At 36.7% G+C, this 12,933-nt stretch overlaps 1 protein-coding gene across 1 annotated transcript in view; it reads right to left on the minus strand.

Moving 5' to 3' along the window:
• The window catches only part of LOC116168016, a 63,949-nt gene that overhangs the window by 18,122 nt on the left and 32,894 nt on the right, over positions 1 to 12,933 (minus strand). The window contains exons 2-3 of the mRNA XM_031483658.1: positions 10,317 to 10,587; positions 8,366 to 8,492 (exon numbers count right to left, since the gene is read on the minus strand). Coding sequence (XP_031339518.1) covers positions 8,366 to 8,492; positions 10,317 to 10,587 — 398 coding nt within the window. The remainder of the gene's footprint in view (positions 1 to 8,365; positions 8,493 to 10,316; positions 10,588 to 12,933) is intronic.

Raw genomic sequence — 12,933 nt, forward strand, 5'->3', positions numbered from 1 at the left:
GTAAACGATTTACATAAAGCGCATTTCCACTTGCATTCATTTCCCATTTGTAAGATGCAACTTCTGTTAAAATCGTAAAAATACGGCCACAAATATGAAAGATAGCGTTGCACATGGGCAATCCATTTTTTCCGTGCTTCTTCAAGTTCAGTTTATGAGAAGAATTTCATTTCAATGCTTTTCTAAATAAGAAAGTTGGAACTGCGCCTGCGCAAACCTAAATTTTAAAACTAATGTTAGATTTTCCTTTGTTCCAAGCGCCTAAGTATCAAATTTCACTTAAATGGTGCCATAGATAAAAAAGTTGGCGCTGCGCATGCGCAAAAGAAAATTTTGAGACTGGCGCTCGATGATCCTTTATTCCAAGTGCCTATGTATCAAATTTCGTTTAAATTCTTCCATAAATAAAAAAATTGGCACTGCGCATGCGCAAAACCAAATTTTGAAAACTGGCGTTTGATTTTCCTTTATTCCATGTGCCTATGTATCAAATTTCATTTAAATTCTTCCATAAATAAAAAAGTTGCGCATGCGCAAAACCAAATGTTGAAATTGGCGTTTGATTTTCCTTTATTCCAAGTGCCTATGTATCAAATTTCATTCAAATACTTTAATAAGTAAAAAAGTTTGCAATTCGGTTTATAAATGGTCGAGATGCGAAAAGGGCACTGTGAATTTTGAATCGATTCGATTCAACTTTTGGCATTGCGTATTATATGGCTAAAGCTATGCCCATATTGAATTTCATGCAATTCAGTTCATAACTAACGGAGATGTAAAAGCGATCGAACATTTCTAAACAAAGTTATCGTTCACACGGACAGATAGATGGACAGACAGACAAAGGAACAGACGGACAGACCAACCGGCAGGCGACAGATAGCAATGCAAAATTATAAACGATCTCTAGGATCGTTAATAAACGGCAAAAGTGTAAAATTATGGAACATGTAAAAAACGGTTTTTTGTTTTTTTTACAATAACTTTTTTTGTAAGCGGTACAGAAAAAATTCCTTCCTTGGTACAAGACTCGACACCATAACGAACCAAATAGCGAAAAAAGTAGAACAATAGCTCTTAAGATAAAGAACTAGTAGCGTCGCAAAACGAGCGGACGGACGGACGGACAAAGGGGCCACAATAGCGCATTTTTTTTTATTTTTGTGGAAATGCGCTAAAAATGTGGTTTATCACTTTTTAAGCTTTTACAACGACAAACTTCAAGAGCCGCAATTCGGAATACAACCCGGCTTTTATTTTATTGATTTACGCTGACGTGTTGATAAATAATTTACCGTTACTTAGAAGGATCCCTTTGGAAAGTGGTATAAGGCACGTGTATCCATTAATATTAGATGTCTTAGCTTTACTGTCTTTCTGTATTAAATAAAGCGGACGTAATGCGCTTGAAGATGTATGAACCCCCTAACTTACCAATTGAACCATACTTTCTGTGCAAGTACAAAGTGCCACGATGTTAGCATTTTATTTATTTATATCACCTCGACAGTTCGATAATATTTTCAAAGGGAGAAATGACACAAATCAAACACGGGTCAATTCGGTGTGCTTCTCTGGGACGTAACTGAGACCTCTATCTCAAAGCTTCCTGTTTTAATATAGATTGGGTACGTACGAAATTGAATTTCAAAACGAAATTGATGCACTTCGAATTTGCAACCCTTGGTGTACATCACACATTTTCGTTTCTGAAATTTATGCCACGGTTGTGTCTCGTGCATTTCAATTGAATAACTTGCACGGTAACTTCATTCTTTACGGGATCTAATTTAATAGAATAATTTGAGGATTTGATGCGATGTAAATTAACGCCAATGTTACTATGGTGCGTTACGCTTACGGTAAAATGGGAAGTTGTAATTTTCAAAATTTTTGAAGGCTGCGTTTAATAACCGTTGTAATTATAATTATACCGTTGTGCAGAGTAAAAAAATCGATCCTGTATTGTTCTATAATGGTAACTGAGCGTAAATCACGTTATGCGTTACGCTTCTCGCTTATAACGAAAATGAAAAGAACGTCATCTTACCCAATTTTATTATAATGAAATTTGTAATAGAATCGATTAAGAAATTCCCGGCAACTTGCACAAACTGTCGGTATTTGTCGGAATTGGGAAATCAATCGCTGGTATCTTAATAATAATAAATGCTTTCCCGGTGATTATTGGAATTCATTTAAAATCCTATTCGAACAAGGACAGATTCCTCGTGCAGTTTTTCTATGGCATGACTGACTGAAACAAAGGAATATTGGGTAATATATTTAAAAGGCAAATTTCTTATAATGTATGTGTTATATTATAACTGTGCTTTAGAGAATAATTAGGTAACAATTATCTTTACTTTTGAGTTTTGATGCCATTTATGCACAGCCAAATTGTTATGTTCACAATTTATGCATTCGACCAGGTTTTGCCCACGACGATATTGGTAAATCGTAACCAAAACAAGTACAAATGTGCAGAAAAGGAGTATCTTTCCTCCAAAAAAGTGTAGGCGAAATAATTATGAATACCAGCATCAGTTCTTATCAAGACCAAGATTTTGTTTTTTCCTAAAGAAATAAAATGATTTGTCTTTAAGCACCATCGCCTGTCAGGCTTGTTTCATAGGGTAGTTGCAAATGTTACTCTGTTAATATTTAATTCAAACACTAGCGAAAACTATTAAAATGATGCGGAAAACCTACCCTTAAAATCGTATTAAAAAATTCTACGCCTTTGGAGGAAAATTAAAGATATTCTGAAAGAACGTACCTACCTATAATGTATATTATTTTAATTAAATTTCTTTTTTAATTCAAAAGATAAGTAGAGTATTGTATATTTTTTTAACTAATCAAAGCAATCTAATATTTATCCCACCACCATCCGTCTTTCGTATTACTTTTTATAACAGAAGTCAAAATGTTACAGACTTAATTCAAATTATAAGTCAATTAAAAGTAACTTTTGTATGGATCATTTCTAAATTAGGTATATTTTTTATATAATTGTATATTATAGTATATCATATTTTCAAATTGTTTCTATCGTAGGCCATTTTTATTGATAGGTATCGGATGCCTAAGTTACATTGTATACAATAAAAAAAATCTCGATGAATCAATTGCCTACTATTTAATAACCGTAAACAAATTTTGGTTCATGGCTAACAGGTAAAAAATATGGTTGCATTACATCGATGTCATCAGGAAAAGAACGCGAACAAATTTAGACATACAGATATACAGGGTGTACTGCGCCACTGGATTCTATGTAAATTAGGCGGTTTTTACCTTTTTTCTATCTTACATGGAAAGTAAGATACGATAATGTAGCGAATATTCCAGAATCCCGATAGAAATCGAGGCGCAATAAAAGATTAGTCATCCGCGATAAAGAGCGAAGGTGAATGTAACGCGATCCTTCCGGGAAAAATGACGTGTTTATTCTAGAACATTCCTACCCGTTCTAAGAACATTCTAGACCAACAGGTGTGAGGTTGTGTTTAGTGCACAAGTAGTGAGTTTATGCCAGTAGTGACCGGAACTGCGTCAGAAAAAATGGAATAGTTGTTTCAGTTCATGCAAAAAGCCGGTCAAGCTGAAATGGAAGCCAAAATCGAAGCTGGGCAATGATTGAAGATGAGATACAGAGTGTCCAAAATGAGATACATTGTGTTCTAAATGAAATACATGGTATCCAAAATTAGATACAGAGTGTCCAAAATAACATTCATATGGAAAGTGAAATGAAAGCTGAAAACGATTTATGTTAATGACTGAAGAATGCAAAACAATGTGAGGTGTCGTCTGTGATAACACAAGATCTCCTTGCTGTTCCACCTCCAAAGCACCAGGAATCCGAATCAATCAAAATCTCGATGATGTTGGTCTGTCGGTCTGTCTGTACTTTTGGGTAGAATCGCGCATACGCAAATGCGTCAAACTCTCATTTCCGGCTAAACGGCTGAACCGATTGGAACCAAATTTGGTTCTATTCATAGGTATAAAAGGGCAGAATGGTGCATGCGCAGGTGGTATCTGGGCTAGCCACAGCAAATTTGTCTATGAATATGTGTACCAAATTTGGTTTCAATCGGCTCGGCCGTTTAGCCGGAATTGAGAGTTTGATACACTTGTGTATAGGCGATTCTGCCCAAAAGCTTTTCAGCTATTCCTTTTATGTCTAAGAATATGTGTACCACATTTTGGTCCCAATTGGTTCAGCTGGAAATGAGAATACAGACGGACCGACAGACCGATATCATGGAGATTTTGATTGATTTGGTTTCCTGGTGCTTCAAAACGTGTATTTCTGTCAAAAAAGTTGGGGGGGGGGTTATTTTTTACCCTAATGCAATACCTCCCATACTAACGTTCGAGTAGGTGATAAAAAGGGCACCAAGATTGGGAGATGTGCCCCAGTAGCTGAAGGAGTATGCTGTGAAAATACGGCCAAGAATTACGACACGTTGGAGTACTCAGAAAACCTTCAACCCTGAATCACTGCCGCATGCAAAAATTTGTCAAGCCAAAAGGACAAGGCTAAAGGGTTAATTTGCCAGTACCAAGATGTGTTTGCTCATAAAATAAATATGGGAGATGCCAATCCCAGAAAACTACCACGGGCCAAACGCGACGAAGCCGAGGAGATCATCGGCGACATGTCTAGAGATGGAACAATTTAACCATCCAGCAGCCCTTGGAGTTGGACCTCATCGGTGGTACTAGTGAAGAAGAAAGACGGCAGCGCAAGGTTTTGCGTAGATTATAGGCAACTGAACAACCATACAAAGAAAGACAGCTTTGCCCGGAAAGATGACACGTTAGATACACTTACCGGTTTTCCACCATAGATATGAAAAGCGGCTACTGGCCAGTTGGTCTTGATCCTGAACATCGCGAGAAGACAGCGTTTAGCATAGGATCAGGTTTAGGGCAATTTACGACAATGCGCTTGGTTTGTGTAACACCCCAGCGACGTTAGTGTGTTTCCTACAGGAGCAGGGACGATTTCTTTATTATGACGGAAATATTGGTCTGTTGCTTTAATCCAAGAGGATCTCCGCAACCGACCTCTAAGACAGTGGATTGCTTTTTCTTCAAGAACGGAAAGACGCACGAGGGGGTCGTCATGCAAGTACTCGCGCTATAGGACAGAAATCCCGATAGAGTTTGAGGCGCCATGAAAAATATCAGGTGTCTAGTACAATTTCGTGAAAAGTAGTTACAAAATACCCAAAAAACTAAAAAGTGCACTAAAAATAAGTTTGCAAGGCGGGTACCGCAAACTCTCAAACCAATCCGAGCAGTTGAATGACAGTGGCCAAGCGGTTCCACAGAAATCGTAGTTTTTTTCGCACTGCCGTTTAGGTAAGATTTTTTGAAAAAAATTTTAAAATTTGAATCATTTGGCCATAAGAAAACTACCATTTTTGTGGTTGAAAACTGCAGTTGGAATCTTTTCCCAAATCTTCATGTTAAACACCCCAAATACCAAATTTCGATCAATAGAATTTGGCACTTCCGTTGAAAAATGCGCTAAAAAATTGATGAGATTCTTCTAGTGATTAAGACATACGTGTTTGCTCCATTATTTTTCGAGTGGCAATGCAATAAACATTGTAGGTACTCGCAGTATAACGATCTAAGCAAATGATAAGTGATTATGTTTAGAAACAACTATTTTCGTTTAATTAAAATCCTCGCGCTTCTCTTATCAGTCGCTTAACTAAGACGCCCCTACGTAATAATGTTAGGGAACATCACACAGATGGAATTTTCATTAAATTAACTTGTCAGTAACATCCTAATTACATGTGTGAGATGTAGTTAATCATACATACCTTTGACATCTTTTACTCGTTCAATTACGAAATACGCTAAGCGAAATTATTTATGCACTGTGTATATAACTTTCAAATTAATGTATTCGTCTTCCAGCGTTTACTTGGAAATGCCCGCCAACATTATGCATAGTAAATAAATCGAATAGGGGAGATTGGATCAATATGGCCTACCATATGAATTGAAAATGCTCGGATATGGAAACTTCGGATAGATGAGAATGTCAAACAACCTACATTCAACGATCAAATTGAATGAAAGGCGGCCGCACTTTTTCGAATTGCTCCGAAATGCAGGTACCGAAGGAATTAATGTCCATTTTATATGTATCAAAATTAATTGCGGCATTAGAGAGACGGCGAGCGATTCAAATTCGCCAAGAAGTAAAGTAAGGCAATATTTCACGCGATACCTCCCTAATAGCATCCCTTAAACATGCTAAATGTGGCACAGAATGCTTCCAATTAGAGCAACATTCGTTAATGTGCGAATATCAATGCGAAATGCGCTTTCGCAAAACTTTCTCGATGTGAGAACTTTTGACGGTGCACGTCAATAATGGCACGATAATTACACACCTGCAGCCCCAATGAAGGTTTGAAGTACTCGGTTATTTGAAGTTAGTTAAGCATCGAGTTTCTTTAACTGAATTTTAAATGATTAAAGATTTGCAATGCCAAAGGCAAGGTGCTTTGTTTATTGCCCGCCTAAAATATTTGATCCCCTTCGTTCAATTTAATATAACGCAGGGTGTAAATTTTCGCCATGATGTCAAATTAGTCCAATACTGTTTGTCAATTAAGAATTGTATGCGTGAAAATGGTTGACGAGGGTTGTATTTGAGCATAATTAAAATTAATAAGGCATAACAGAACAATAAGTACAGTGTCACTAAGATGATTTCACCTCCTTAAGAACCCAGAAAAGAAAGGCACTTAAGGTCAGCGGGTTCGAAAAGTAAGAGTATTCATTAAAATTAGAGTACCGTTAGTACGATATACTGAATAGTGATCAGAGAGGCAACAAAATGGAGAGCAGTGTAGAATAATAAAATTATCCACGCACAATTAAACGAGTGGCGTAATTATGATAGTGAATTATCCGTAAACGAAGGTTTGGTAATTAACAGTAAAATAGCAAAAGTTATATTTGTTTTGTATGGAAAACAGTCGTAGCAAAGCTCATGAAAAGAAAATTAATTTCTCAAAAACTAGTGGAATTAAAAATGATTTCCACACCACTGATTTCTAGGTCAAAATATACAAAACTTCTTAGTTCATTTTTTTCACATTTTTCATAATAATGAAACTATCAGCCTTCGAAGAAAAATATGCTATTTGGGTTTTCTCTTGTTTGTAGTTTCTTAGATCGACATTACCTATAGCTCTACACCAAAGGATTGCGAAATTGCAATGCACGGCGAATAACCCACTCTGGTCCCTATCCTAATTACGGATGGACATTGTTTGCATAAATAATAAATGACTGACACCTTCCGATTAACATAAAACAGAATTAGGGAGGTACTCTGAGAATACATTGTATTTTTTATAGCATTATGCCCTTAACAAATTTTTATTGAGCCTAAAAGTGAATGTTTTAAGTACAATTAAAGAAGTGAAGTTCAATTAGTCGGGGTATTGTGTTTACTGCATACGTGAAGCTTTTCACTCGTTAAAGGGAGTTTTTCCACCATCAAAGAGCCAATATTACAACGAACCCCGTGTCGCCAAAATCGAAATTTTGAAGTTTTAAAGTATCATCGTTTGGTGTTTGTGCTTCATTTATTTCATCTGTAAATGCTATATGTTGTGTTTAATCGAGCCCAAATGAGGACCTAGATAAGATTTCTTATGCTAAATTTTTCTGTTGATACCCAGGGTTATGCCAGGTGTTTAAATACAAATTTGTAATATAATTCTTTGAAACTATGGACTATGGAGTATTTTTCTGATGTTATTTGAACAGATACAGCAAAATAGAAACACTTTCTCACTTTCTTTTCTCCGAGAGGTATTCTCGCACGATTACGGAGTTGTGGGCAGAGGCACCGTTTTGATGAAACCCACAGAGTTGCCAACTTTTTTTTGTATGCTGTACATCGTTGTACTCGTAATAAAAAGTGTCACTCAACACAGTATTTATTTTTTTCCGGGCCATATAAAAAAATAAAGTTGATGATTTCTCAGAAAAGAAAATTGATATTAAAAATTTCTCACCGCCGTCTTGTAAAGCTTAAATAGTGACATGAGAAAGTATTTTTTTTACTTTACGTCTCTGATGAAATAAAATAAAAAGTAGCCGCCATAGAACAGTTACTGCCCCCGCATAATACCAAAGCCGTTAGAAGATTTCTTGGGGTATGCTACCATCTCGGTATCACCGTTTTGTCTCGAACTTTTCAAACATTGTAGCTCTATGGACCAAACTTCTACCAAAACACCAAAATGGAGTTGGGACGAAGATCAAAATCAAGCTTTCCAAACTTTCTAGAACCGTTTAACCAACGCACCGATTCTGGCTTGTCCTGAATTTGACCGACCGTTCGTCTTACAAACCGATGCCTCCAACACAGGGATTGGCGCAGCTTTTCACCCAGCAGAAGTCCACGGTCCAAAGCCGCTGCGAAGTATTCCCGCCTGTATGTGATCCACAAAGTGGAATCCCCCGTAGTATTCGCGTTCAAGCATCCGGCTGAACGAACAAAAATTCCAAGAGTTCACGTGAAGGATTTAAAACCGGATCGATGAGGTAGCAGGTGTAAATTTAACAACCCTATGTCGTAGTTAGACTTCCGTCCTGTTTTACCCCTCCCGGAGTTTTGTTTGTTTTAGGATTGCGGACCGAAATGAGTTGCACTCCTTGCTTTTCGAAGTTTTCTAATGGTATACGAAAATCCAGAATTGAAGCCGGCAAGGTCGTGCAGAAACGTAATAACTGATTGCGCTGCTTAACCTAACATTCCAAGGAACAAAAGGGTATTGCTGGACTACCCAATTTGAAGATTTCATTCCGGCTATTTAGATAAGTATAATTAACTGTAATAACTTGAATGGGTTACAGATCACAACCGCCGATTAAGTCGAGATTACACCCGTTAGGTGCGCTCTTAAAAAATTTGAAGTCTGACAAAGGCCCTTATTTTTCCGATGGTAATTAATTAAAAACAGTTGTCATTTCTAACGTATCGAAGGGGCGTACGAGATGGGAATTCCAGTTGTTCTTATCCGAAATGGACGTTTAGATAAATAGAAAACGCACTATGAATTTGCATCGTTTATTTTAAAAGTTCGCCCACTGTGTGCGAACTACACAAATGACAAAGTTCGTTGCACTCTGAGTATGACGTTGCTATTTTTAACATTTGAAGACTAGTATTACTTTTGTGCAGCGTTTGTGAAAACCGAAAACGTTCAAAACACTCCAGACTTAAGGTACTCCTCCGTTCGTAAAAGGTACAATTATACATGATCCAAAATCGGTTTATAACTACATATTATGTAAAAAAAATAGAGAGGTATGGTTTTAAAGCGTTATAGAAAGATGGACTATGGGCTGTGCCGAGATCTTTGGATATAGTTTCCACAGAAGTAAACATTTTTATTTGTTACTCAGTTGTAAACGTTGATTAACAAGACAAAACACAAACGGGTAAACGTCATGTTTAAACGCTACTGACTTGTAAAACTGACAGCAGACTTGTAAAACTGACAGCAGACCTGTAAAAATTTTACAAGTTAGTAATCTAGTAATTTCATTGGCCAGAATTAATGCGAAGTCTCTGTTACATGGATAACATGATATTTTAGACATTTCTTCAAGATCAATTTAAGAACTAATTATTTACGTTTACAAATGAGTAACAAATAAAATATTGTACATTATACGCCAGGTAATAGTTTTTACTGGCTCTAGGAGATGACAGGCTCGCCTAACGGCTCGCCAGTCAACTTCTCCTATCGCCAGTAAAAACTCACTTACCTCATACCTGGCTAATAATGTAAAATACTATTTACCCCTCCCTTACATTCGTATATGTAACACCCTGTATGTCTAAGAATTAGAAAGTCTTTAACGAACCAAATGCAACTGAATATTTGTAAAAGCGATTATTTAAAAAAGCTCGAACAGCTTGGTTGGATGTTTTCCACCTTTTCTACAGATTTTCGTGCCGTAACGCGATAATCAACATTTTACGTTTTCAAACTCTACGGCCGTGTGCTTCGGCCCGAAGCATAAAAATTAAAAATCTTTTACTGTGAAAGCAATAATGTAAGATTGATCGCTGCGATAATGTAATAGTAGCCATATTTTATGCACGAATTTCGTTTTAATATGGGATAAGTATCGTTTATACCGCGCCATCTTAAAAATATGCTCAAAAGAATACAATATCTGAAGCACACGCCCGCCGACTCTTAAGAATAATTGTATCAAATTAGCGTCTAAATCGAGAGCTTTACCTTCGGTTATCCGTATAATTTGAAGAATCTATATTGGTGACAGGTCCGGTCGTTATATCAACTCCCATTGAACCAATATCAAGAGATGCATAACCTTTGCGTCCGGGACCACTCGATAGGGGCGCTTTCATCCCAGTTCCCATATTGCAAATGTCATCCAGTTCCTGATACAACTCCTCGTACAATTCGTCGGTGTTTGAATTAAGCGCATCGTCGAGCCGGGAGGGATCCAGGTGGTAATTGGGATTTTCGTAGCTTAACAAACCGTTTTCTGAAACAATTAAATACGCAATTAAACTCACTGTATAGTAAATGCCTAAAAAATGAATTATTACAATTTACTAATGGGCCAATATACTGATAATTACAAACCATAAGAGATTACAGAGTATCGACCACCAGTGTGTGTGAGAAATTCCTCATCAATGAAGAATTACCATGAGGAACGTAAGCTACACCTTTCAGCGCTAACTCGGGGCGGTAGCCCGCCCGGTAGTTAAATCATTAATTGGGGATGATCGCAGATAAACAGTTACTGTGTCGCACCTAAATAATAAATTGAGTTCTGGCCAACAATTAGCCCCCAGTTAATTATGGAACGCATTGAAATTGACTCGAAAATAGTTCGAAATTCTACTAGGATTATGATTCCACGATTACAGCTAATTTACCCAATCCGGATCGTGAAAAGATTAAAAGAATCTTATTTAAACCCGCAGACGCCTTCAATCATATTTTAATAATTTCTAATCTGAATTCACCGTAGGACACGTTCGATTTTTCATCTTCTCAAAACATAAAAATATGATGAGAATTTATTTACATTCATGAGACCTCTCAAGTTGATTATCTTTAATATAAATCATGGCTTTGATCGTATTAAGGTTGAGCGTAATAACAAACTTGAGAGTCGTGAAATGTACACCGCTACAGAAAACTTTTAATTTGGAATATGTTAACGACATGGTGTCACTTTACGCAGTTATTGTTCGCATTGAAACGCGTGATATACGATACAAATAACCGCAAGTTCTACTTCCTCCATTTTTAAGCATAAAAATCATAAATACGAAATCTCAAGTATTACAACATAAAGTTGGTATAGAAGAGGTAGCTCATGTATACATGTAGGGATTTATTAACAATGAACTATGAATCTTATCCTATCTAATGATTTCGTTAATAGATATCTAGCAGAATAACTATTTTTCCAACTATCTCAACGTTTTAGTGATGACCAATTGACCATTGACCAATATCCTACGTTTCCTCCTTTAATCCTTCCCCCTTCTGAGAGTCGGTTAAACGGTCATTTGTTTGGATTTTGCTTCAGTTCCCGAGATTAAGTGTGGATTAGTGTGTAGAACTATTACGTATTTGCATCCCCAGAAGCCAAATTTCGTGAAAATTAGAATTTCTTTGTACCTTCATCTAGTGGTGCGCCATTGTGAGGTAGGCATAGACCGTCGATACGTTTTGTAACGTTCCGTTTCTCGATAAATGTACCCATAGGAGTGGCTGACTGAGTGCGCATTCAGTGTGTGAATAGAGAATGTGACTTGGTGCCATTGGGATTGAGGAAATGTCACTTTGGCTTTTGTCGTGGGAATGAAAGGTACTGACTTTGCGAAAGATGTTGACATTTTATGAAATTCCTGAGACAAGTTGCCGAAATTATTTATCTAAACGCATTTACGTGAATTGAGCCTTTGCCTACCTTAATCTAGGTAAGCATATTTTTCATGTTGCCGTTGTTTACAATATTTTTCATTATTTTTATATCACATGTTCCCGGCAAATTCGAATTCTCTATTGTATTTATATGGGAATCCAGTCATTGAGATTTTGATATTGCTAAAGGTAGAGCAGTGCATGTTAATAATAAGCCATTTTGTAGGCATTCATTATTGTAGAAGGGATAGAGGGTTTAGTTTTACAAAGAAATTTTAAGGGCTTCGTTCGTTAGAAGAATGTTAAAGAACTACACTCTAAAACTTGAGATTTCGCGAAAGAACTTTTTACCGTCGGAAAGTTCCAATCTGCAGCGCTTTCAGATTATTTTCTCCATATCATTGTAAGGAGGCCGTTCCGACCTTATTATAGTGTCAGCATCTTAGCTACGAGATAATTCTGTTTATGATGATAAGATTTAACAAACATGTGGGCATCGTACCCGTCAAGTTGTGAAAAAATATGGGTATAAAATTTCGACTTTGGAGCTGCAAATTACAAGTACTATGACTTTTTCCCCCAAAGAGCCCACTAATATGGTCATGATCCAAAACTTATCAGTCCCCTGCGCAAAAAGGCTTCTCATAAATCCATTAGATGAGTGAACTATCGTAATTTTGATCTTCTACTGTTAACTTCGTTTTGTATCATATTAACAAATTGCATTGCGGCATCCGACCCGCGATAAGTTTGAAATTTTGAAAATTTATCATCAAACGAACCCTAAGCTCGGGCTCAAATGTTTGAGTGGTAAATTGATGTAGAGGATTTGGCTCCGCATATACAACAAATGTCGATGTTTCATACATGTTTACAAAATGTGTAGGAAATTTTGGAAATATATCAAAATTTTCAAAAAATGTTGAATACTTGAATATTTACATAC

This window comes from Photinus pyralis, unplaced genomic scaffold, assembly GCF_008802855.1.
Source record: "Photinus pyralis isolate 1611_PpyrPB1 unplaced genomic scaffold, Ppyr1.3 Ppyr1.4_LG4, whole genome shotgun sequence".
In the NCBI taxonomy this organism is placed as follows: Eukaryota; Metazoa; Arthropoda; class Insecta; order Coleoptera; family Lampyridae; genus Photinus; species Photinus pyralis.